Source organism: Dryobates pubescens, chromosome 4 (assembly GCF_014839835.1).
Source record: "Dryobates pubescens isolate bDryPub1 chromosome 4, bDryPub1.pri, whole genome shotgun sequence".
NCBI classification, from domain to species: Eukaryota; Metazoa; Chordata; class Aves; order Piciformes; family Picidae; genus Dryobates; species Dryobates pubescens.
Window position 1 is genome coordinate 34,244,041 of NC_071615.1, and position 27,368 is coordinate 34,271,408.

At 42.8% G+C, this 27,368-nt stretch overlaps 1 protein-coding gene across 5 annotated transcripts; it reads right to left on the reverse strand.

The window, feature by feature from the left end:
- On the reverse strand, positions 1 to 26,259 carry SGCE (sarcoglycan epsilon). 5 transcript variants are annotated; one of them, XM_054161092.1, is made up of 13 exons: positions 26,074 to 26,259; positions 19,043 to 19,147; positions 14,733 to 14,855; positions 13,622 to 13,779; positions 11,952 to 12,024; positions 10,277 to 10,475; positions 9,172 to 9,334; positions 6,531 to 6,742; positions 5,810 to 5,836; positions 4,943 to 5,131; positions 3,584 to 3,627; positions 2,293 to 2,327; positions 1 to 928 (listed from the first exon to the last, which is right to left on the reverse strand). In XM_054161092.1, the coding sequence occupies exons 1-13, from the start codon at positions 26,192 to 26,194 to the stop codon at positions 878 to 880; spliced, it is 1,500 nt and encodes a 499-aa protein (XP_054017067.1). In that variant the 5' UTR covers positions 26,195 to 26,259; the 3' UTR covers positions 1 to 877. The 5 variants fall into 5 exon arrangements, with proteins under 5 accessions (XP_054017067.1, XP_054017069.1, XP_054017070.1 ...); XM_054161094.1 differs by lacking the exon at positions 2,293 to 2,327; XM_054161095.1 differs by lacking the exon at positions 19,043 to 19,147 and having other exon boundaries at positions 26,074 to 26,258.
- Between the last annotated feature and the right edge of the window lie 1,109 nt (positions 26,260 to 27,368).

Below are 27,368 nucleotides of genomic sequence, written 5' to 3' on the forward strand. Positions count from 1 at the left end.
AAAGAGTTAATAGTTGGCCATGTACACAGAAATACAATCTACCCTTGTTTACTTGCCGACAATTTCTGCCTGCAGTGTGGTTTGGAACAGTTTCTTCCAACACAATCAGAGGAAAGAATGGACAGATTTTAAATGTTTATTGCTTACAAGTTGGTGAAGGATCTGGTAGAGGAACAGAAATCTAATTTTCAGCAGGAATAGGTTTAGAATTTTGCTTCTTGCTTTGTGTCTTTTTCCCAAAGCTAACTTAGCTCATTTCATTTTGATAATCTCTACAAAATAAATGCTTACTGCATCTGGAATGCTATTGCTGAGCCTCACCATATTGCACAAGTTTTCATGCTTATACATTGCTGCCTTTCATCAGCAAATACAAGGCAATTCTATCATCCCATTGAACAGTCTGAAATATAATCATGGAATGGTTTGGGTTGGAAAGGACCTTAAAGATCATCTAGTTCCAAACCCCTGCCATTGGCAGGGACACCTCCTACTAGACCAGCTTGCTCAAGGTCCCAGCCAACCTGCCTTTGACCACTTCCAGGGTTAAAATCCTTTGACCCTGTTTCTTCTTTTTGAAGTGTTGATTTCTCTGTTTAAAACCTCCAGGAGAGACCACAGACCAGAATAAACTTTGCTGTTTATTAATACATGTATATGAAAGATTATTTTCTGAATGTACCAAGTATAAAAAGTTATCAGTGTTTATAAATTGTCCAAAATGTCCCAAGTACAAAAGTACAGCAGCTCCATGAAGTGATTGCACTCTCTGGCACTGAAATCATCTCAATACTGTGGGCATGCAGAACAGACACCAATAAAAATTCATGCACCAACCAACAAATGAGAAAATAAGACAATTTGCTGCCTTCTCTGATTACAAATTCATTGCTTCTGTTAGCTTTCTCTCCTCAGGAATACCATTTACCTGCAAGTAGAGAGAATTTGGTATCATCCAGCAGTGGTAAATGATGACCTGACACTGTTGAACTGCTGATGGGTAGCACAGCACAAGAACAGTTTTATTAGTCCTTTACCACAGCCACACAGGGGACACACAAGTACAGCTGGCACCAAAAGATAACAATACACATGGGAACGTTTTGCTTGCTGGCTTCTGGGAAGGCAGAAGCAAGGCTTTAGCCAGAAATTTACCTTTCTCTTTGGGATCTAACAGACTTTCAAGGGAGACAGGTTACAGGTTGCCCAGGGAGGTGGTGGAAGCCCCATCCCTGGAAGTTCTTAAGGACAGACTGGATGTGGCTCTGGGCAACCTGATCTAGTGGAGGGTGTCTCTGCAAACTGGATTGCGATGAGACCTAAGGAAGCAATTCTTCCCCATAAGAGTGTTCTGCTCTTCAGATTACTAACTGTGGTCTACAGAAGCTTATTATCATGGTGGTGACTGGTAGAAAGTTAATGATCCTGATTATGTTATTTGGAATCCTCTGCAGGAAAGCAAAAAAATCAAACCATGGATGTCTAGTTCTAGAAATTTATTTGGCCTTCAGCATGTTAGTTCTATACATTGCTTAGGTGACCAGATCGATAAAATTGATTGCTGAGTTTGTGGTTTTGTTGCTAAAGAAAGGTAATAATGACAAAAAAAAAATAATCTTAGGAGCACCTAAATTTGGGGTTAAATCAAAACTTCCTAAAATTCTAACCTTCTGACAACATGAGTCGTAGATATCCTTTAGAAGATAAACTGCAAGAGGCACCCCCCCATCATGTCATCATGAAAGCTCTTGCAGTGTCATCTGCTCTTCTGAGCTATGAAGGAAGGTGTCACTGCAAACTAAGAGAAGAGGAAAGAATGTTTTCTGCCAAATAGGTTTTTTTCTGTGATGGGTATCAAAGAGCCAAGTGTATTCTATCAAAATCAGGGGCCACAGGAGGACTTTTAAAATCTGGGTTTATGGCAGCTCTTCAGTGTGACCTGGAACCTACAAATTCATGCTAGCTTCTACTTCATCCCTCTTTAAAGATTTCTCACAGTGCTACCTAGTGATTTTGCACTTTTTTTACCGTAAGACAGACTGGAATCCTTGTAACAGAACAGCCATAACAGAAGAACAGAACTGGGTGATGTTTTGAGCGTGAAGAGCTGTGCTAAATGTCAACCCAAACCAGTGCTGGAGGCTTTGATTGGCATTTCCAGCAGAGGTCCAATAGAGCACACCAACAGCAAAGCCAGCAGAACTGCAGTCGGTTTGGGGGGTTTAGAAATGTTTTGAATTTCCAGATAACAACATAAAAACACATGGGCAGAAGCATCTATCATATACTTGCCTCAAATCTTTGAAATGTTGTCATGCGAAATTCTCCTTTAATCCCCGAAAGCAGTAATGAAGAAGAAGGATTTGGAATGAAAAGAGTTGCTTCTGTAACCCCTGACTTAAACAAGCCTTCCTGCTGGAGCTGTGTTCCTCATAGTATGTTCACTGTGTGTCTCTATCTGTGGCTAGTTTTGCATCAACACCTCTTTGGATACTCAAATTATACTTTGGCCTCTGCATTTGCCTTCTCACTTGGCTGTGGCTGCAGCTTTTTCTCACACCTGACACTTAACTAGAGAGAATCACAGAATAGCTTAGGTTGGAACAGACCTTAGAGATCATCTACTCCAACGCCCCTGCTGTGGGCAGTGACACCTCTCAAGTAGACTTGGTTGCTCAAGGCCTCATCCAACCTGGCCTTGAACACCTCCAGGGAGGGGGCATCCACAATCTCTCTGGGCAATCCAGATTCTCACCAGTCTTGTACTGAAGAACTTCTTTCTAAGGTCCAGTCTAAACCTACTCTCCCTCAGGTTAAAACCATTCCCCCCTTGTCCTATTGCTGGACACCCTTATGAAAAGTCCTTCAACCTTCCTGCAGGACCCCTTCAGGCATTGGAAGGCAGCTATAAGGTCCCCACATAGTCGTCTTTTCTCCAGGCTGAGCAACTCCAGCTGCCTCAGAGGTGCTCCAGCCCTTGGATCTTTGTGGCCCTGCTCTGGACTCACTCCAACATTTCTATGTCTTTCTTATGATGGGGAACAATCAGTCCTAGCCCATACTCTGATGGGATCATTCATGGCTTCAGTCACCGCAACAGGATTAGGGAAAATGAGCTAAAAGTGATGACTAAGGCATGGAAAACCTGCAGCATGGGGATGTGCCTCGCCCCAGGTTCCCCAATATCAACTCTTCATGCTTAGTAACAGCAGTAGAGAGCTCCTTCTTCAGAGCTTAGCTAGCATTGCTGGAAGTGGGCAAGTTTTGGAAACTCTGAAGAGTTCAACCACAGTGGGGAATCTGCCTGTAGCTTCTTGTTGTCAGACAATTCTTTCTAGGAGGCTGTTTCTAACTTAGCTTAGAATCCAGTGCCTTATGCTGAGTCCTAATGCAGCATTTATCCTACTGGTTCAATCAATCTGAGCCCCAAATGTCCACTGATGTACAAAAATCTGAAGTGATGATGCCGTAAGACTTCACTACACTGGTAATTGGTTTCTACTGCCCACAGCCTGTGTGTGTTTTCACTACTGATTGCTCCACACTGGTCACTTCACAGCTACAATGTTTTCTCCGTACTGACCTGCACTCTGCTGCTGTGGAATCTGGGTCTGATGTGGCAGGTTCCTACAAAGAACAATTTAATATCTTGAATTAGAAGAGTCTGAATACCAAGTAACTCTTCTTTTTTTCTTTTGAAGCAATAATCCATTTCCATCATTCAAAGACAGTTGTCCAAAGGTTAGCCAGGTTAGTGAAAGGAAATTACTGCTAAGGGGTAGCTCCTGTTATTTCAGTTCTCAGCTACGATCAAAGCTCACTTGGGGAGAGACCAGAGGAGTCATGGCAGGTTTTTGATGTTATGCAAAGTTTGGTTTCCATAAGTGGTGAACACAGAAAAGGTGACAGTATTTGCAGCTTCATTATTGACTGTGGAATGATGAAAGGCCAGCTTATTTTGCACACAGGACCAGTACACTCACCAAGGCAAAGTTACATTTTTGTGTCCTGTTGAAGTGTGTTTCAGTAGCCCCTAGCTAGTGAGGGGAAAGCTTTTACTACCCCAGGCATATGAAAATGCTATTCTGGATGGAGAGGGAACTGTAAAAGAGAGGGCAGAGCACTCTGCAGTGGCTGCACAAGGCAGAATTCTACCTTCTGGAGAACAGCTTTGGGACAGGGAGAAGAAAATACTCCTCTAGCAGGTACCTACATTATGAATAAAGCTCAGGGCAAGCATGTGTAAATTAGGGCCAGGGTAGTGCTGGGGCCATGCAGGCCTGCCAGCTGAAGAGCTCCCAGCTGGAGCTTGTGTTGGAGCACAGCACTGAAGAACAATGGCAGCCACTTCTGCAACCACTGCCTTAGGTGTGCACAACTCCAGAGACTCAAACGTCTTGCAAAGACCATGTCCAAGCACCAGGAAAGTCTATCCTGATGGTGTCATTAAGTTACTGATAAATCAGGGACTAGGAATCAGTATTTCTCTAGTTTCTGTCTTGGTGAGAGGCTGGCAGCAGTGGAAATGGTGGAGGGCTCATTGTGTAACTGGACATGTCCCTGTTTAGTGACACCATTCAAGACATAACCCACCTGTGACAGGCACACCACTAACTACTGACAAAGACTGGATTCTCTCTATGGAACTACCCCCAGCCCCACTGCTAGTTTTGTACCAGAAATCCAAAGGCATGGCTTTAGAGGCAGGGTGTGTAAAATAGAGCAGTTCAATCAGTTCCTCTGTCAGCAGCAGGTTTGCTCCAAAGCATGCAGAAATGTCACCTCCTTGCCAAGCCATTTCATTTGCTTTTGACATTTACATTCCTGATTGAATTGCAGACCTCAGAGCACTCCTCAGCTAGAGCCACTGCTGACACCACCATGATAAACACAAGCACTGGGATTGAGTGGTGCAACCCAGTGAGAAAATCTGAGTACTTACTGCTGCGTCTGCATCAGTGGCATACTGGTGTTGTCATAGCTGTCTGTGTGAAGGGGAGGCACGATCTCACCGGTGACTGGGTGGAACACAGGGAGTGTTGAAAGAGGCCAGGCTATCTCTCTGTTCTTAGACATATCACGGAGCTCTTTGGTAGATTTCTGTATAGCACTGTGGTGGACCAACTGGATGCTGTGGCAAGAAGAAATTAAATACATGTTTTAAGTGGTCCATCAGAATGGATAGCCTTGAACAAGTACTACTTATCTTAAAAATTACAAGGACCCTGAGGCATGCTACAGACTCTACAGTAACTTTACATAGTTAAGTTAATAAATATTTAATAAATACTGGATTTATTTCATTTTAAGGCAGTAATTATTCTATTAAGAATTTGCTGTCTGGATAAGGACTTTTCATAGGACCCAAACCTGTGCATTTATTTGGTGCAGTTAAAAGGTTTGGTTAACTCCTGATTCTTGTGGGAGATCCATAAAAGCTCAGAGATTAATTTTAAACCACTCCATAGCACAGGCACTGGATACCTTCTAGGATATTTCCTTTCCTCTCCACTGCCTTTAAGATAAGAGGCTGGAAAGTCCAATAACCAGGAGTTTAAATGAGATATTAATGTCTTTATTCTAATAGCACTATTTTATCTTGAATTGAGAGTCATTAATTTCAAACCCTTTTTATTCTGGTCTTCTATCCTTGCCAAGACTGATTTAAAAGCAGCTTTCACATTGATGAATTAAACCATGGATTAGAGAGAATGAGAGAAGATTATGACACACATGTATGAAGCATGACAAGCTACCGAGAATGAAAATTAAATGGTAAAAGAAAAATAACAGGAAAGAAGACACTTACTCTGGTGTTTGCATGTTTCTCTTTTCCCTAAAAACAAAACAAAATTTATGAATTAAATAATAGCATTGATAGTTGGAACATTAAATCTATCTGGTGGTGAGGATAGTTGGTGATGCACAAATGCTGACAAGGTTCTTGCCAAACGCCAACTTGGCAGCATTTGCAGCTGGCTTTATGGTGAGGCCTGGATGGACGCACGTAAAGGTGTGCTGATGAGAGACACACGCACACAGACACACACACAGAGATGGAAATGCAGGTTAAAGAGCAAGCTTCTGGCTCAAATAAATTCTGTGACAAAATGGAACTGTAGTTGGTGTAAGAAATGGCAGGAGTTGCGTTACTTGCTGCTTTGCTTTTAGGTGGTTTATAATAAGGCTAAATTCAGGTCGTTTCCTCAACCAGGCTTATTTTAGACAAGGTAGCATTTTAGAAATTACTTATTATTTCCCTGAATCCACGATCCTTTATTAGCATTTTAAGTGTTTGGGGCATTTTGTGTGTATGCTGAGGTGTTTAACCCTTTCAGCTACAACAGTTAAAGGCCCTACATCCCTTCTCCTGGCAGTTACCACGTGTGCTTCCATGAGGGACAGGTCACTATTTGAAGCTGATAGCTTTTGGTTCATTTTAAATGTTTTTAATGAACTGAATGGAATTATCCTAACAAACATCATCACCTTAGACAGCCCTGCAGGTATCAGTGTGTGAAGGTACTCACACTCCTTCCCGTCGGCAGCACATGATATAGGCAAGGATTAGAAAGAGCACCAGTGCTATTGCCGAGGGCACTGCCAGTGTGATTAGGAAATCCGAGTAATAGTCTCTGCTTTTCAGGGTGTCAGATGGTGGCTTGTATTCTCCACCATCAGGTAGTATCCCCTCTCCACGGATCACTTCCTGAAAGGTGGAAACTTGTTTTGTGTTGTCAACCTGGTACCCAGAAGAAAAAAAAAAAAGAAGAAAAAATAAAGACAATTAATACAATAACAGAATGTGAGAGCAGGCAGTGTGTAACCAGCTGGAACATCTACAAAGTCCATAGCACACATCTGACAACTTCTAAAGTTTCATCCAAACCCTGTTTAAGAGAATGAAACCTTCTATTTAATTGAAAACTTCTGATCAATGCTATAAGTGATATTCTAGTATCTTTGTTCTGTGCCTGCCAGAGATACTCTGCTTTTACAGATTGATGTATGGCTGAAGATGAGCCAGTGTGTGTCCAGGTGACAAGAAGGCTAAAGCATCCAGGTCTCTATCAGCAATAGTGTGTCCAGCAGGACCAGGAATGTGCTTGTCTCCCTGTGGAGGCCACACCTTGAGTACTGAGTTCAGTTTTGGGCCCCTCACTACAGGTAAGGTGCTGGAGTGGGTCCAGACAAGGGCAAAGAAGCTGGTGAAGGGTCTGGAGAACAGTTCTGGTGAGGAGCAGCCAAGGGAACTGGGGCTGTTTAATGTGGAGAAAGGAAGGCTGAGGGGACACTTCCTGGCTTTCTACAACTCTCTGAAAGGATGCTAGAGCCAGATTGGGGGTGGTCTCTTGACCCTAGTAACAAATGACAGGACTAGAGTTGCACCAGGAGAGGAGATAACAAGAAACGTCTTCACTGCAAGGGTTCTCAAAGCCTGGCACAGGTTGCCCAGGGAGGTGGCCGAATCCCCATCTCTTAGAAGTGTTTCAGAGATGTAGAAAGGTGGTGCTGAGGGCCATGGTTTAGCCCCAGCCTTAGCAGATATAGAGAATGGTTGGACTGGATGATCTTAAAGGTCTTTTCCAACCCAAACCATTCTGTGATTCATTTTAGGGATCTCTCACACCAATATCATTGGATTAAACATTCAGTAACATTTAATTACAAACTCATTCTTTGATGTGATTTCTTTTTGATTTATTAATCCATTTCTTACTAGTCTTCCTAAACAACAGTACTGCCTTCTCTTGTATGGAGGTAGTAGAGGTGGAGAGTGAAGTAGCTACAATTTTCTTCCTCCTTCCTACTGAGCTTCACATCCAGTGCTCATAAAATCCAAGAGGCATGAACCAGCCTGCTCAGGACTGAGCGGTTCTGCTGCCTCCTCCACTCACCCAATGCAAGCTGCACCCTATCAGGAGAGCATAGAATCACAGTACAGTTTGGGTTGGAAGGAACCTTCAGGATTATGTAGTTCCTACCCCCTGCAATGGACACAGACACCTCCTGCTAAACCAGCTTCCTCTAGGTCCTATTCAACCTGCCTTTGAACACTGCCAGTCTTGGAGATGTGCATTCAGTTGATTAGAGCCTGAGTTTGAAGGCTTTTTCTATGTCCTCACTCAACTAAGCTCCAGAGGCTGCATTCCTGATCACAAGTAATTCTATATCTGATTTTTTAATGTCTGTATCTCATGTTCCAAGTAACACAACCTTTTATTTTTGCTGCTGACTTTGATATTGCATTTAATTGCTTTTCCAACATGACTTTTCAATTTCCTGCCTTCATTTCCTTGGTATCTCCAGTTAGAGATTACTTTTTAATTTTACCAGTGTTGGCTTTCAAACTCTCTCCAGATCATTAATGAAAATAAATCACATTTGCCTCCATTCTTGACCTTTTGCCTGCCACTGTTCACTGAGAAATCTGGCAGCTGATGGTCATTTCTTGATAATTTACACTTTAAGTCATAAAATGGTGCATTAAAACTTCTGCAATGGATGAACAGGCTTTCATGGAACACTAGAAATAATGCTTTGTTGAGCTTCAAAGACATACAGATTGATATATTTAAGTGCAAGACAGTGTGACAAAAAAGAATTGAAGTATTCTCCACTCGTTAACTCCCATGGTAATTTTGGTGTTAGGTACACCAGGTTTCACCTGGGTGCTGAATCTCAAACCCAAAGCACTGCACAAAAAAATCTTTGTGCATTTGATGTGGCTGCCAGCAGTTAGGAGTTGTTAACCTTAAAGTCAAATTCAGGAAAAGCAAGCAAGACCAACTTGGACCCTAACAGAAAACATTTCACAGCTAGAAGTGAGCACTGGAGCAAGGCGAGGCTCCTCTCTCCTGCAAAAGTCCTTCCCCATAAACCTGCTCATGGTGAACCCAGCAGGCACCTGACACATCAGTTACAGCTGCCTGAGCTTCCTTGGTTCTCATTTCACACTTTTTTCTTAGCACTGCAGCAGCAAAGATGAAGTGAGATCAAGCTCCTGGCACACCAAGCTGAGTGGGAAGGTCACAGCTGGAGCAGTCCTAAGGGAGTCCAGTGCAAACAATTTAATTCTTACTATTAACTCTAAATGGGCCTAAATCATGTCTGGCATAAAATACTGAGTTCCTACAAACATCATTTTAATGCAAGAAGAAAGTAACTCACCAGAGAGATTTTGCACCAGTCAATATGGAACTGAGTACGGAATTTTTTATCACAGGTTATGACAGGCTCCATCTCTTGACTGCACCTCAGCTGGTTCTGGGGGTTTTCAACTTCCCGTAAGCAGGAAGAGAATGGAACATCTGCCCCAACCATAACATAGACACTGTGGAGAGATGAGTGACAGTCAGGACAGCTCTCCACTGATGTACTCCACCAAACCTTACTGCTCACAGTAAGATTCTGCTCTGCTTTAAAGATTAAAATCCTTTTTCTTGGTAGTGTATTTTAAGAATATAAATAACAGAATCAAATCAAAATTGGTTTTCTAGCTCCCTACTCCAAGGTATTCTGTTTTCTGCATAGTGTACATGTTTGCTTACCATCAGAGTTGTCACATGAAGTCATAGAGCTCCAAGTGTTGGTTCCTCACTTTTGCAGTGCTCACTTTTGGGACTACTTGTAGAAATTGTAAAAAGTCTAATTCTGTCCTAAGGAAATCTTCAGTCTTGCTCAGCACAGAATTTTTAAAGACTTTCTTCCCATATTTTCAAACTACATTCACAAGGACCTAATTCTAACATCAAGCTGACAAAACCCCAGCTTCTCTTAAAAGGTTCCACACTGTAGCTATGCCACTGCCTACAAAATTGGCAGAATACTGAAGGCTGAATGTAAACACTTCATTTAGCATTACAGGACAGAAACCCAGACAATGGTTTGGCTTAGAAGGGACCTTGCCCAGAGAAGCTGGGGAGGCTGCAAGCCTGGCAGTGTTCAAAGACAGGTTGGCTGGGGCCTAGAACAAGCTAGTCTAGTAGGAGGTGTCCCTGCCTATGGCAGGGAGTTGGAACCGGATGATCTTTAAGGTCCCTTCCAACCCAAACCATTCCATAATTTTCATTGTAAAATCAATAGAGATAAAGTGCTGCCTTTTGAAATGGTATCAACCATGACAGACCCATGGTACAACAGGCTCAGGCCATCAGTAAACTTTTCAGATCTAACAGAAATCTGATTTTCCAAAATACAAAAGTGTCCAGAACACCCAAAAACCAGGAAGCTTTTCAGCAAGGAAAGAAGAGAGTAAAGACAGAGATGTGCTTACCCCTCCTTCATGTCATTAATAGGAAGTGGAACTCTCCCTCCCCTGTCCAAGGCGGAAGTAATGTTTATAGCATTCAGGCGCTCTGGCTGCCACACGTTTTTCACTGCTCCAAGGAAGTCCCCAAGAACTTCACTTGCCAGCATTTCTTCTACATTCATATTCCTGATGAAGAACTCCGCTTGATAGGGCAAAGGGAAATCTAATTGGGAGGGAAAAGGAGTTTTGCCTTAAAGATTCCATAACAGAGTTGGAAGTCACTAACACAATACCCCACTGAGGCTGAAACACCTCTCTAAGCCTTCCATGTGAACTAGCTCCTTTTGAATCTGATGTGCTCATGTTTGTTTCAACAGTCCTACTGAAAAAGCTGAAAAACATTGGCTGGGAAATAGAGGAGTGGACTACAGGAAAAGTGTCTCAGCTGGAAACCGTCATTAAACAGATAAAATTACACTGGTGCTAATTTGGGGCTCTAAACTGACAATGGGTTGCAACCTGCAACACTCCAGACTACGTGTATATAGAAATAGGAGAAACTCATTCTGAGGATGTAAAATATTCAAGGGGGTTTCAGCTGAAATGTCCCTGTGTGGCATCGTCTCTTGTTTTCTGAATCTGCCTGTACAATTATTCAGCCTGGAGAAGAGAAAGCTCCAGGGAGACCTCACACTAACCAGCTAGTACCTGAAGGAAGCCTACAAGAAAGCTAGGGAGGGACTTTTCACAAGGGCTTGTAGTGACAGGAGGAGAGGGAATGGATTGAAGCTGGAGGAGGGCAAATTTAGACTGGAGATTAGGAAGAAATTCTTTACAGTGAAGGTGGTGAGACACTGGAACAGGTTGCCCAGGGAGGCTGTGGATGCCCCTTCCCTGGAGGTGTTCAAGGCCAGGCTGGATGAGGCCTTGAGCAAACACGCCTACTGGAAGGTCTCCCTGCCTGTGAGCTGCTGCCTTCCAACCCAAACTATTCTGTCAATTTATGAATTGATCTCTGCATAAAGAACATACAGAACTAAGCAAACTAAACAACACACAGAAAGAGAGTAAAATCTTTCCTCTAATGTCCATCTGAAGAGGAAAAAAAATTTCTAGAAAAAGTAAGCTAGCTTATATATATATAAAGTAATAATAGTCTTAGCTGACATAAGCAATTTAGATTAAAAAGAAATTGAATCAAGAGGGAGAACCATTACATCCCCTTTGAGCTCCCGCATGTGGCTTGAACATCAGACAACTGGTTTACATTTTAATCTTAAAACAGTAAGAACCCATAAAATGTTTTTCCTATTCAGTTCAAAGCACAACAAGCTATTTTTCTTTCTGGAGAAAAGGAGGCTGAGGAGAGACCTCCTGGCTCTCCACAGCTCCCTGAAAAGAGGTTGAAGCTGGGTGAATATTGGTCTCCTCCCTGGTAACAAGTGATAGGGCCACAGGAAATGGCCTCAAGTTGCACCAGGGGAGGTTTAGATTAGATATAAGAAACTTCTTCACTGGAAGGGTTCTCAAACCCTGAATAGGCTCCCTAGGGAGGTGGTTGACTCCCCATCCCTGGAAGTGTTTCAAAGAGGCACAGATGGTGGTGCTGAGGGCCTTGGTAGAGTTAGAGAACGGATGGGTATGGTGATCTTAAAGGGGTTTTTCCAAGGCAGCTGCTTCTCTGATTTTCTGTACATACCTTCTGCTGACATGATATTAATGATCAAATTATGTCTCGCTGTCTCAAAAGTCCGCCTGTTGTACGCTGTGATCTAGAGACAAACCAACCAAAAGAACTGATTGCAAAGCAACAATGCAAAAAAGAAACATCAGTGAAATTCAATTGATTATTTAGCAGTGTTTATCACCTTTTGAATGCTTGTCTCCTTCATGAAACAATCTGAAACAGATTACATTTCTCCCTAATTTCCGACTTCAGTTCATTCACTTCAGGGACAAGGGAGGGGCAGAGGAATGGCAATAGGTACATAACCATGCTGCTTCTCAGCAAACAGAGCCACAAAGCATAGTGACACTGATTATTAAACAAAGAAAAGTCAGAGATGCTGCATGTCCAGATTGGAATCAAAAGGAGAAATGCTCTGAGTATCTTCTGCAGGTTCCTTCCAGTGCAAAAGAAAAGCTTCCCTGATACAATTTCACTATAAAACTAACAGACAATAAAGTGAGGAGATTTTTAACTCCTCAATACTGTTATTTTTTCACAGAATTGTTTTAACAGTAGTTTGAACATTAATACCTAGAAAAGCCAGCTCTCTGTACAGAACACAACAGCACCCACTCTGCAGCTGCACTCCAGCAGTGAGAGCTGCCAGTGCGGCCTGCGCACCCACCCAAGTGACAGTGGCATACCCGTCTCTGTACTGAATATTCATCACAAACCATCTCTGCACAGCTTTTAGAGGCACTTGAGCTCAAGAAGATTACCTGCTCTACTGCAGGGCTCTTCTCATTCTGAGCTCTCCTCCAATTAATTGACTTTACCATGTCATCACCCCCAAAACAACACAATGAAAGTTATACTGAAAGCAGGAACATGCAATCACTCCTCTCAGGTGGCACTAGGGAGTGGATCAAATGCAATCTGCCCTCCTCACATGCTACAGAATTAATTTAAAAGCCACAGATGAGAGGGGACTGCAGTCAATTAATTTACATGCTAGGCAAGGTTTAGTTCAAATACAGGCTTGGGATCAGACTTAAATGGAGGTCTTGATGTAGATCCTAGCATCTGAAGGCACATGCCAGCTTAAAAAAGGGCAATTTCAAGTAAGAAGTTTCCTCTTCAGAAAGCTGAGTCTGCAAGTACTTCAGCACATAAACCATTTTACAGATGGGAGTAGTTCTGCTGACATCAAAACTGCATCATGGATACAGAAGGAAGCATGGGTGAAATTATCTCCAGTATAACTGAACCTGTAGAGATGTCATTCTTGAGGAGGAACGACTTTTTTATATATGGATAATGTAAATGTAATCATTTATACAGATTTGATATATTTCTATAGATTTACTGTATTTATAATTTACTGGAAGGAAACCTCTTAGAAAGATGAAGGGCAGGAATCCAAAGATATTTCAGCAAGGCACATTCAGTTTAAATGGTTATTGCTATTCCCTAGTTCTACCTTAAAGCATAAGATGAAATGTCACATGACTTGCCTTTCTCTCAGAGGACACAGTGGCACCTAAGAGAAAATTTTCATGTCACAAGTCCTTGTCTCTGCCTAAAATCTTTTTTTAACAGTAATTAAGTTTAAAAAAAAATAAGAGACAATGCTTTTTGCCAATTCTGAACCTTGTACTCTAAGCCAAAATACATCTTTGTGAGCCTTCCAAAGCAAATACCTCAATGACAGTTGGCTTGCCCACATTTTCTACAGTTGGTGAGCCATAGAGCACTCCATCACTGTATGGTGTCCTCTGGATGTAGCGTAGCCAGCCAGGTCTGTCTGGGTAACCCATCAGGTTGGTGTTAAATGTTATGGGATCATTACTTATTTCACCTAGATAAGAAAACATTCTATTAGACCATTTACAAGAGAATACTACATAGCTCGATTTTCATATTCCTAGTAGAAAATCCTGTTCTGTCTTCCTGTTAGGTCTTCTCAACATGTCCAAAAGGAAACACTGCTGCTAACCTTCACCCTATCAGAAATACAGGAAGTCTTCAATCCTTTAGGTTTGCCAAAAAAACATGCTTAGAAAACTACCTTACTAAACATTGAGCTGTTCCTAAACACAGGAAGAATGCTCAATCCATTTGTTTTAAATAAACGATTTCAAACCTAGAAAAAGCTAGATTGAGATTACATCTCAGGAAGAACTTCTTCCCCATGAGGGTGGTGAGGCTCGGGAATAGGTTGCCCAGAGAAGTTGTGGAGGCTTCAAGCCTAGAATCATGGAAAGGCAGATTGGATGGGGCCTTCAGCAAGCTGGTCAAATAGGAGGTGTCCCTGCCCATGGCAGGGGGACTGGAACTAGATGATCTTTAAGGTCTCTTCCAACCCAAATTATTCTATGATCATTACATAGTCTCATATTTGCTGTCTCAGTTTTACTCCTTGCTTTCAAAGTGCTCCATCACATAGCCTGATACCTGCTACATCTGAAACAGTGATCAGGTAACTGGCATTTTTAACAGACAAAATTAAACTTCCTTCATTTCATATTTGATGTGAAAGCGAAGAAAAGGTACTCCCTAATCTCAGCTCTCTGATGTGTTAGTCATGCCTTCTCATTCTTCCCAACACACTATTATTTTGCATCTCTGCACAACCCACAACACTTCCACCTTGTAGGACCATGTATTTTATATCTTTTGAAGGCATTTCAATAGAAACTATAAAGTGTTCTTTTTAAGTTACATCCTGAACTCTAAGGTATGCAAAGCAGACAGACATTTCAACATTTTGTTAGATTTTTATACAATATGGAAGATGTTAGCATCCCATACCAGTCTTTGGGTAAGGAGGAAATTCCCCCTTAAAGTACTCTCTCTCCAAAACATGAACAAAAAGAACTCCAGCAGAAGGGTAAACATTCCGATCAGAGTGCACCTTGGACAGAATTGTGTACACTGAAAAGCAGAAGGAAAGATAAAAGAGACAGAAAAAGGCAAAAATGAGACATGCTCTGGATAATAACAGCATGCATTTCAATAGCAGTGTGGGCAATCTGGCAGCAGGAAAGCAAGGGGTATTAGAGACCTGTTAATAAGGTTTTTAAAGGTTGAGTGGATTTAAGATGAGAACACAGAGCAAAGCCTCTCTTTGCCCAACAGGATCCTTCCAGCACTGTAAAACTGGCTCTGATAGGACCTCAGAAGTTGCACAAACTGTTTTTATTGCAGTAAAAGAAACCAAAAACCAACAAGGGAGGCTACTGTTATTTTATAGCTGTTTATTTGTAATATTACATGAACAAAAATTTATTCAGTGGATGGATACAATCGTGGTTTCTTGATATTTTACATAAAAATAAGAAAGATGAGAAATAAGAAGGAACTTCACCAACCAACGGTATTGATTGCTCACAGAATGGAATGGCAGAGTTTTCACTCTGTGCAGAACAGGACAAGGCAAATTCACTTCAGCTGAGGATTTCTGAGTTCTTAAAGCCGGACTTTCTTGGGCCAGCAGGTTGAGACAAGAGACACCTAAAAATCTACTTAGAGAGCTCATTATTGAAGAAGAAAACAAAAGGTTAAGGGCAATTAAAGGCCAGCCACTGACTACAAACTAAATGAAGCTGTATTTTACAGTACTCAGAATTAAAAACCTACAGGAAACTTGAATTAGAACCACAAGCATATGTAAAAGCAATATGTTGGGTTTTTTTAACATAACTACAAATTTAGTTGATTAAAGTAAATCCTCTTTAGGTATGACACATTTGACACGGTACTATATGTGTGTGTGTATCTTTATCTATACAGTGACACAATATATATACATTTTAATGCAAAAATCATTATGACTCACTAAATGGGTAAGAAGCCACTTTATCAACAAGCAAAAACAATTAAAGTGTAAATGGAGAATACTGATATAAAAGGTCTTTCTCATGGTGTCTTAACAGGACACACTCTAGGTCATATTACCATCCCACATCACTATTCAACTTTAACTCAGTGCCCTGAAAGAATTAATCACGTTGCTGAGAATGATTGTCAATAGATGAGGGTTACATGAGTGGTAAATAAAGAGAAGCCACAGGTACAGAGCCCCACAGCTACCTGCCTTGCTTGCTAAGCTGAAAGAAACTTCTGGGAATCACATCTCTGAACAAAGACTGTGGGCCATGCAGCAAGGGGTTACTGTCAGAGACAAAAGTGACTCAAAGAGACTACAGTTGTCATAACAAATTCAAAGGAATGAGCCCCACACCTCCTAGAAGATAAAAGGGCTAATTTCAGCTCTTCAATCAGTAAACAAAATACATCTGAAATACGGATCAAGCTCATGTAATTTTGTAATCCTGCTGTAATTTCTCCAGCCTTCTCATTACACCAACCCTCTTACTTGAGATCTGCTTAAAAAGCCACTGCTAATTAGGCATTAATCACAGACATTCCATCCCTCGCACCACGTACTCTGGGTGGAATCTATCTCACCTAATTTTAGATGCCTACAGAAACAACATCCACCACTGAGTTAGTCAGGCTCCTTTTATAGTCAGTGGAGAAGAAACAGACGCTTCTAGGCCTTGATTAATTTGATTTCTCCTGTAAATGAGATGAATCATGTCCTAGATTCCTAACTACGCAGACTGGATCTCCACTGACTGCAGAGGCAAGCTGAGAGGAGATGCAGACAGCTACAATGTAGAGCTCTACATTTAGTTACCTGCTTCCCATTCTTCAAGTCTGATATTGCAGAATTAATAGTCACAAGCTCTGGATATATTATTGGTCAAATCCCCACTTTTGGAAGCTGCTTTTAATATCTGAACTGAGTATGTGTCTAATCATTTTTCCTTGAAACCAAAATTAAAATAGATCCAAAATTAAGAGAGTTTATTACAATTGTGTATGGTTAATAAACTAGCTACTTTAATTTTAATTATGTAGCCTTAAGTAGAGTAACATTGCTATTTGTGTAATTAAAATTAGCAAAGTGATGAGCCAAAAAGCCTTTGTGCTCATTTCTGTGAATGAGTTGCTAATGGAGCAAGGAAACTCATTCATTTCCTTTAAACTATTTTTAAGAAAAGCAGGAAAAGTAATTTGTAATCTAAATAAAGCAGAGAAGCTGACAAAAATATGGTGGCTGGCTGAAAATGTGCAAAATACCTAGAAATGTTCTTTTTTCCAATTCTGCCGTTGGACTCTAGAATGAGAATGCATTTCAAACAAGAAGAGTGGAAATTCAATGTGTATTTCCTCCACAAGCAACAGTTTTAGAAAGGAAGGATAAGATCATCAGTTACTGAAAAAACCCAACCCCATCTGTCTAAGGTAATCCATGGCTATCACTAAATGTCTGCCCACTGCTAGCAATGAGATATTTCTCTGCGAAGTAAACACACCACAAAGGACTGCATGCAGATAAAAAATAATGACCTCGTTGAAAACCCAGAAATGCCTCTCAGCAGGAAAGCAACCCACCCACCCATTTTATCTTATAATGACAAACACACTGAAAGGACACAAGTATGGAGATGAAGAATCTGCAAGTCCTCACCACCCTTGTTAGAGAAGCCCTCTCCTCCCAGTATGAAGTTCCTTCCAAATCAGAAAGGAAATGATGAGTTTTCAGCCCACAACAGCAATCACTGTGTTTCAATAATTAAACCAGTGAAATGCTATTCTTTTCAGAAGCTCTTAAACCCCACCATTGCTCTGCTAAGAGTACCTGAGGCTGGAGATCAATGTGTAATTATCTTAGGTGATCCAGGGATGAAACTGAATACACTTAACCAACCTCCAGATACTACTAATCTAACACCAGACTGCCAGACTGTGAACTGCCTGGGCAGATTCCCTGTGGTAGATAAAAATCTTATGGAATGTGAAAGGTTTCTGCAAAACTGATCATGCAGAATTAAAAATCTTCACTACACAGGATCACAACAGATCCCTGCTAGGGGCAAAAAAAAGACAGCATATCAGCTACTTCAACAGCATTGTTTTCTTCTTTCTTGTTTCCAGATCCTTTGGAGGAATTTCTGTAGGTCCCAGGATAAATTTCTGCAGAAAGGATGACAGGAAATGGCCTCAAGTTACACCAGGGGAGGTTCAGGTTGGATATTAGAAAAAAATTTCTTGACCAAAAGGGTTCCCAAAGCCTGGAGCTGGCTCCTCAGTGACGGGGTTGAATCCTCATTCCTGGAGGTTTCAGATGCAGAGGTGTGATGCTGAGGAACATGGTTTAGCCTGAGTTAGAGGATGCTTGGACTTGATGACCTTAAAGGTCTTTTCCAACCAAAATGGTTCTAGGAAAGGTTAAAAGCTCTGGAGATTGGGAAAGAAGTAATCAGGAACTGAAGGTTAGAAAACACCCATCACTCTCTTTGACACACATACCAAAACCGTCCCAGTTGTTGTTCTTGCAGGTGTTGAACATGGGCACTGCCAGGAATTTAGCTAAGACTCTATCAGCCTCAAGACTGTCATCAGATCCAGAAGATTCCCATTTCCAGAGATTTCAGACAATTTACCATGTTAGCTGAAGCCTGGATGTTGATGATGTTCAGAAAAACATCCATCTAGGGTTTTTCTAGGGGAAATTCCAGTGGCTTCTCTCCCCACTGATTTTGAGCAAGATGAAGCACAACTTCAGAAATCACTTGATTGAGGGCCCATGCAGATTGCCTGCCTGGCTGGGCAGTCAGAGCAAAGCCTTTTCTCAGCTAGTGCACACTTGCTCGGATATGCTGTGTGCATTTACAGAAACGACACCAAAGAATCCTTTTTATGTACATCAGTGAAAAGACTTTCTTGGATTGCTGCAGAGAATTTATTTTATTAAGCAAACTGCAGAGGTGTCTCCAAGCACCAGCCATGGTAAGAAGTGCAGTATTAGGTGTAACACAGCCATTACTTCAAGCAAAGCTACAGAGGCAGGAGCAGTTGGGGAAGACTCACAAAGGACAAGCAAGTCTGTGAATGTTTAAAAGACTGAAGAAATGTAAAATTTCCCAGCTCACTTACCTGAAAATAGCATCTTACCCCTAAAATAAGGACATGGCTGGAAAAGCAAGAGGAATATTAAAAGCAGACTTGACTGAACCAATGTGGGATTTAAATTCACAACCTAAACTCACCATTCTTCTCAACAGCCTTTATTCTGCTGATAACATAACTGTGGGCTCGCTTAGTCGTCCAGTTAACTGTTCCATTATTGCCATCAGCAGAGCTTAACAACATAGCTTTTGAGAATAAAACATGCAAAAAAAAACAAAAACACAAACAAAAAAAGAAATTAGTCAGATCACCAGACTCCCAGAAACCAAGTAACAAATGGGACCAGATGCCTTCTACACCAGGTTTTGGGGTTGAGGAACCTCAGGTTTAAAAACCGGTGGTGTTTGATTTGAATACGTAAAACCTTTCTGACAGTTAGCTTTTTGACACGCATTACACTAAATGCTTGAACCTTTGCAGACACTTCTGCTGACAAAATAACAGCCACAATGAAGCTACCTCAAAGGAGGATGTAGTGAGGTGGGGTTTGGTCTATTCTCTCTAGTATCAAGTGACAGAATGAGAGGGAATGGCCTAAAACTGTGCCAGGGGAGGCCAAGGTTGGATACTGGGAAGAATTTTTTTTCCTGCAAGAGTAGTCAGGCATTGGAACAGGCTGCCCAGGGAGGTGGTGGAGTCACCATCCCTGGAGGTGTTCAAGAAATGTGTAGACATAGCCCTTTGCATCATGGCTTAATGGCCACGGTGGTATTGGGTTGATGGTTGGACTCAATCACAGAATGTTAGGGGTTGGAAGGGACCTTGAAAGATCATCAAGTCCAACCCCTCTGTCAGAGCAGGATCACCTGGAATAGCTCACACATCCAAGTGGGTTTTGAATGTCTCCAGAGAAGGAGACTCCACAACCTCTCTGGGCAGCAGAAGTCTTTTCCAACTGAAACATTTCTCTGATTCTGTGATTCTAAGATGAAGAGCATTCTTTGGTAAATATATTTGCGCTGGCAAAACCTCATACACAGGGCACAGCCATTGCTGAAGTTACTTTGACTGGTGCAGTATATTTTGAGCCAAGTAGGGAAAGTAACACAACCAAGAGCATGGCTTTGCTTCTATAGAGATGCTTTGCTTAGATAAAGACACATGGAACTGATTTCCTAGCTTGCAGGCATAACAAATAATCAGTTCTGAAAATAAAAGTTGTTGTCTCCATCCCAGGCAGCCAGAACACAGCCTGAAAAGAGCTGGATCATTGCAGCTGAAGGTGTGAGGTTTAAATGTGGTGAGGAACAAATGTTTACAGGAGACAAAAGGCAGCTGTGGAACTGACAAACTCCATTTTGCCAGCAGCAGAATGCCCTGGGAAAGCTCCTCCTCAACTCCCAGTTTGGGCTCTTTTGTTCCTATTCCTTTATGATGAAGAACAGCCACATCAGCTGTTTGTACAGTTACATGCCAACTGAAAGTGTGGAGGGAAGGAATTGCTCTCAGATGTCAGGAAGGGCAAAGTGGTCACAGTAAGTCATGTTTCTTTTACAATTGTTTTCGTGGGAGAACTTGTGTCAAACCCTGGTTAAAAGATGTTATCAGATTAGCATCTTCACTTCCTTATAAAAACAGTAATACTAGAAACAAAGAGGCAGCAGCACTTGGGTTCACAGACATCAGCCTGCAGGAAGAAACAAACACTGGCAAACAAATTATAGCAATGCTGAGAGGGTTGTCAGGCACTGGAACAGGCTCCTCAGGGAGCTGGCTGAATCCCCATCCCTGGAGGTGTTTCAAAGAGGCAGAGATGTGGTGCTGATGGTTTAGCCCTGGACTTGGTAGAGTTAGAGAATGGCTTTTCCAACCAAAATTACTCTGTGGTGGGCAAATAGCAAGATAAGGAGGAGCAAGGAGATTTCATTTTTGTCCTTGACACAGATGACTGTTCAAACACTGTGTCTAGTACTTACACAGAGCCTTCAAGAAGCACAGTGACAACATGAAGAAAGCTGAGGGAAGATTAAAGGATGACAAGAGAGCCCTTATACAACACAACACAGGGATTCAAACTATGCATTTTATCAAAGAAACACTTTAGAATTCATTTAATCAGCCTTGTACTTACACTGAGAAAAATGTTAATAGTGTCATGCTCTTCAGATGGTTACACACCACCACACTTGCTGGAGCACCCAGCAGTGCGTCTTGTAGCAGGAGTAACTCACAGCTCTGTGCCTGGGACCTCAACATGCCAAGGTGAAGTACATCTGCAGTGCTTTCTAGTCTCTTTTCTTCAATTAACATTTATTTTCCTTAAATTTCCCTCCCCATGGGAGAGAGGTTGGAGTAGATCTCTTAAGGTCCCTTCAAACCTGAGCCATTCTATGAAATCAAGCTTTTTTTAGTTTATAAATATAAATTATATTGATATTGTTTTATACTTATTTCCCCTTTAAATAGCTTCACATAGGGTTTATGTAAAGCATTTTAATATTACTATTTAATGTCAGACTATTTCACAGAGAAGATGGGTCCTTTTTGGATTGTGTTGTGGCTAAGTATCATGGAGCAGCATCCCCTTACCCATTCCTTTACTACAGTCTGACACCCACAAACCATCCTGCAGTACCACCTATGCTCCTTATTGCTTCTTTGAAGTAGGATCTCAAGCCCATCGCTCCCACTTGTAATGCAGCACACAGCTCCTCTTCTCTAAAGTCAGCATCTCCCCTCCCTCCCACAGCTCTGCCTGGGACTCTGACCTAAGCAGGTGCTCATCACCTTCATGCCACAACCTTGGGCCAGCTTTCACTACCCCTTACTCTCTTACCACACAGCTCTGCCCCCCAAAAATGCTCTTTCAGTCTTCCACCACATAACCCATCTAGCTCAGAGCCCTTCCCACATACTAAGCTGGAAGCAGAAGTCAATATACAGCAGAGATTTCAAATAGGCTGCTGAGAACCACCAAGCAAAACAACCAGGAACTGATAGCACCAAGGTACAGCAAAAGACCCACCAAGCAACCCATCTTAGTCCACATCTCAGAGCTTCCAACTAGGCAGTTAGTGAGCACCATAACTTCCCTGTTAACAAAACAATGGATACTTTGGACCTGCATAACCTGGCCATGCTAACTGCAGCCCTGCAATTCTCAGCCACTGAAATCTGTACCTTCACCTCTCAGTCAGTAACACCCTGTTCCACACTGAAAACGCTTCCTGATAGTCATCAAAACCCTTCCCAAGTTAGAGCACTTCTTGATTCTGTTACTTGCTTGAAAAGCAGCTCAGCTGATCAGAAGGGAACTAATGTGTGTTCTTTGGTTTCTTGGCTCTTTTTTCCTGCTCTGCTGAAATTCCTAAGTAATCAAAAGTAGCAACTCCCTCCTTTCCTCTAGAGCTCTGCCAGAGGACAGCACTCTACACTGCTAGTGACTGCTGTATCAGTATCTACTCAAGAAGAGCTCAAAAGCTGTACCAAAATGGATGTGTCTAGGCTTGGCATTCTTTCCTCTTAAAGTGATTGCAAACAACCTCTCTTCGGAAGAAAGGGGTTTGCTTTGGCGACTGTAACTCCTGAAGTACTTTAATGAACTTCAGGCAAAAAAAAACATCAATGAGCAAAAGGGAAAAAAAAAATCCTCTCTTTACACATCAAGTTACATCTGGAAGATGAAATCCTGTTGTAACTGACTTCTGTCTGGCTTCAGGACCTCTAAGATGTCTCTGTGTAACCTACACTACCTATTACACCACCTTCCCTCCTGTAATTGGTTATTCATTTATTATTTGGAAATTGATTTTATTTATTGATCTGTGTCAGATTAGTACAAGAACTTGAGAGGTAACATCTTTAAAGGCAGAGATTCGGAGCCCTGCATGAGGAAAACCTGTTTGCCCTTACAACTGAAAAAAAAGGGCAGGCATGCTGTGGTGTGAGTTGGAAAACATCACCCCTGAAATGTTCTGCCTCCCTCTGCAGACTGTGCTGAGCAGCAGAGTGGCTCTTCTGGGAACAGGAGGCAGGTGTGCCACAGAATGAAAAGGCCAAAGATCATCTGTCATGATTGTCTTCAGACAGCCTGAGTTTACTTTCTGATTTTGTCAGGCACTGGAACAGGCTGCCCTGGGAGGTGGTGGGATCAGCATCCCTGGAGGTGTGGACATAGCACTTCAGGACATGGTTTAACGACCATGGTGGTATTGAGTTGACAGTTGGACTTGATGATCTTAGAGGTCTTTTCCAACCACAATAATTCCATGAATCTATGGTTCTCTAAGTGCAGGGATCAAGTTCAGCCTCCTGAACACCCATCCTAGCAATTTCACAGCTGTTTTAAAGTAGCCCTGCTGCAGAGAGGGGTTCCCAGCACATTCCTGGCCACCTAGCACACACCAGGGTAAACAATCCCATCCCACCCTGGTCAGTAGATTGATTTCAGTAACATTTTTTGTTTGTGGGTGGTCTAGTTTTCAGGCACTCACAGTATCACTGTACAAGTTACTCGGCACCTACAAAAGGAAGCAGAGAGAAGTGCCTTGTTGTGGAAGAGCAGGAGAATATTCTCTGGCAGTGGTACAGCCTTATGACAAATTACAGCTTCCAAAGTGAGAGCAAGGGAGTTCCTTCCCCATTTTGATCCCTTTATTGGGAGAAGGTAATACGATTCCATTGCTCTACAACTCCCTGGGATAAAACAGGCACTCCAGGGACAACACTGACAATGAATTCTTTTAAGGGTAGCCATATAGGACAACAACCAGAAAATGGCCACAGTCACTCAACAACATTTTGATGACCACTCTCTCTGTACAAGCAGAATATGGGGACAGTTCACTGGCAAATATCTCTACTAGTTTAACCTAGCAAAATTCTCCCATGTCTGCTTACTATGAAGCTAAAGAACTACCTAGTCTGTATTAGAAATGTTTAACCCTAAAATACCACTTCTCACAATATCTCATTTTTTTCTAGTAGTGAAGAAAATTACCATCAGCTAGTGTTTGAGAGGCAGTACCTTCAATTTGAGTACCCTATCAGCCCTCCAGGAGCAAAGGTAGGACTTCTGAAATCACTCTTACATCCTTTTAACTCTTCAATCTCTTAAAATTAAAACATTTTGAGTTCATGTTTTGCAACAGAAAGGATAGGGAGGAGGACAACCCACACTTCTGACAGCAGCCAGCCTCCTCCAAAAAGCCTGCAAGTATGTTTCACACATCTTTAAGAAGCACAAAAAGCAGAAGTCAAGTTTCTTCTGTAGATCAAGTGCTACTAGAGAAATGGGAAAAAAAATATTAGCAGAGGAGAACTCAAAGAAATCTGTTTGCAGATTTTATGCTGCTTCTCATATTCTACTTTGTCTGTAAGATGTTTTTTTCCCAGGTTAAGTCATACTTCAGTACCATAGAAGTCTGCTTAAGAACAAGACTCAAAAGAAGGAACTTTCAGGCAGGGCTGTGGCTCATGTCAAAGCCAGCAGATGAGGCTGGAAGTCCTTGTACATGATCATAGTTGGAATATCAAGCTCAGGGAAAGCAGGAGGATGCTACAATGAAAACAATGGGGTGGGGGTGGGTTGTTCTGTTTGGTTTGTGGTTGTTTTTTTTTTGCTTAAGGGGATGGAAAGGAACTTGGGCGAGCTCCTGGGACAGTTTGCATCATTCAGCTTCTCTAAGCAGTCTTGTATTGTTGTACCTGAACTCAAACCAGGAACATGCTACAAAACTCCACCTTGATGAAGCATGTATTTTAAATAGATACCTCTTGAAAGAGCTTAACTGAATTTAAGTTCATGCTTCCTTTTTTTATATCAGTTTTAAACTGTATGTTCTGCTGTTTTAAGTAATGAAATCCACCTGAATCAAGCTTAAGAATATCTGAATTTGGAGTGGGAAAGTTAACACTTAAAAAACCCCTTAAGCTCTCTGCCCTTATTGTGTAGCCTGAGAGAGGCTTGTGGATTCAGCTTCTAAAAGCTCGTTTCAGTTGAGCTTTCTTTAACTTCATATCTTAGTTCATACTGAAAGCTTATCCTAAGATTGTCCCAGTTCCTTCTTGGTTGCTATCCCACAACTGGTCTTGGGAGAGGGTGGCAGAAAAGGCAGGAAGAATTTCACACAAGGAAAGAGCAGCATCTCGCATTGCACAAATGCACATTTTTGTCCTCACATACAACTCAAAACTCAGGTGCTAAATGTATCTTTACATGTATCCAATATGTCCCATCACCTCTGCTGTCAATATTCTATGACAAGAATGGCCATAAAGAAGTATTAGAAATGTACCTAGATATTATTCAAGAAGACATTGAGCAGATTGTTAGCTTCCAGTGACAGACCACTGACCTCTCACATCACAAAATAATAACCTGAGGAAACAGATTTATTTCTCATTTTTTGCTGTTAACTTGCTTTTGGCTTAGCAACAGTCTCATGAAAGCAGTCCTGTGGCTGGTACGATATGAAGCGTTATCTGTTTGAAGTATTTCACTGTGCAGAACCTTACGGGTGTGAAACCCGCCTGCTGCTTGACAGCTATTCTTTACATGCATTAGGGAGCAGGATTAAGGCTCCCAATGCAGGAAATGCAGTCTCAGTTCTGACACAGTTGGATTAAGCAGTCAAACTGGGAAGGATACCAAAGATACTCCTTTAGTCGAAATAGTCCAGCCTTGGGAGACAGGCTGCCAGGTTGAAGGAGAAGCGCGCAGCCCGTTGCCGGCCGCAGGAGCGAAGCTGCCCCGCTAGCTAGCGCCTCTCAGGCAGGCCCATCAGCAACCCCCCGACACATCACGAAGCCTGTTCCACCGGCCCAGCCGCCTCAGCCCCAGCCCCATCCGGGCTCCCTCAGCTCCGAGGCACGGAGAGGGGCGGGCTGCGGCTGTGCCCTCCGCGGGGAGAAGGCGAGGGGTAGGCAGGTCGCCGCCCCTGCACCGTATTCGGGGTGGCCGCCGCCGCCGCGCCAAGAAGCCGCTGGAGCCAAGGCGGGTTGGGGGAAGGTGGGGAGGTACCGGGACGGCTCGGATAACGCACCGACGCGGGGCATGCAGTGAGGCAAAAGGCGGGGCGGCTGCAGTACCGCCAGGAGGGTACAGGGAGTCCGCGGGTTGCCAACGAGGCCCGCACCCACTTGTCCGCCGTGAAACGCCGCCGTGACCGACCTGTCAGCAGCAGAGTGGTGAGGGCACCCCCGCTGTGCGGCCAGGGCCCTGCCGCGCAGCACCGCATGGTTCCCCGTTCCTCCGCCGCCTGCTGCTGTTGCCGCCACCACCGTCGCCGCATCCTCCCTTCCGTGCTGTGTCGCCGCTGCCTCGCCCCACGGCGGCCGCGGCAGCATCCTCCCCGCCCCGCCCCGCCGGCTGTCTCTAGGCAGCCCCGCGGGGCATGCCGGGACGAACCGCCCGCGCCCGGCTGGCGGCCGCCATGTTGAGGGCAGGGAGATGAGCGCCGAGTAGCTGGGGTGGCCGGTGCGGTTGTTCTTGGGGAGGCGGCAGGACCCGCTGACCCTGAAGGCAGGGGCAGGCTGGCTTGTGGTCCTCTGGTCGAGTCAGGGGGCTGCCTTGCCTTCCCTTTCCTCCAAGTAAGAGATTGAAATAGCGTAGGGCAATGAAACAAGTACAGGCTTTTTGATTTATTTATATACAAATAAATATGAAGTAGAATAGGTCAATGAAACGACTAAAGTACAGCAGAGAAACCCTCATTATTAGTTGTTAACTTCTGGTTGGTTGAGAACACAGAGCTGGAGAGACCATCTTTGTAGGCCTCAGAAAAGGAGATGATGAATCATGGAAGGAAAGGTAATGAAGTGTGAACTTCTCTTGAAGATAAGAATAGAATAGAGTCTTCTAAACAGTTAAGACTTTCACTAACAAGTCCACACCTCTAAACGTGTGTGAATCTCTGGGCCAACTAGTGAGGAGACTCAAGACCATTGGAATATCAGAGGAGGTGGAAATCGGGAGGATTTTTCATGAACTCCCCCAAGATTTGCCAGAGGCTGGCACTGTGTGGAAGAGATTTGCATAGCTTAGCATGAACTCTGAAATTCAGACTAATGAATATGTTAAAGATGTATCAGAAAAGTGATGAATATGTATTGGGGTGTGTTTGAAATGCTGTAACTAGAACCTCTTCTGCATGTGCAGACTGCAGGGAAACCCGTCTGCACGTCCATGCCTTTTTGCTCCCTCAACATTCAAATTGATCTTGGGAGTTTGAATCCAGTATTTTTTGGTAACTGCCCTCTCCCTTCTCTCTCCCCTCTCTCCTCTTTCCCTCTCTTAGCAGAGATGTGGGCACAGCATGTGACACGCCTGTCTGCTCTTACCTCAGGCCTTGCAAATATGTCAGGACCAAAGTCGTGGTACGAGGCAATGTTGGTGTACAGGATGGGAAAGGGAAGACAGCAGTTGTGGTACCTTGGTACTCAACTCTTGCAGCCCTGCTCTTTCTC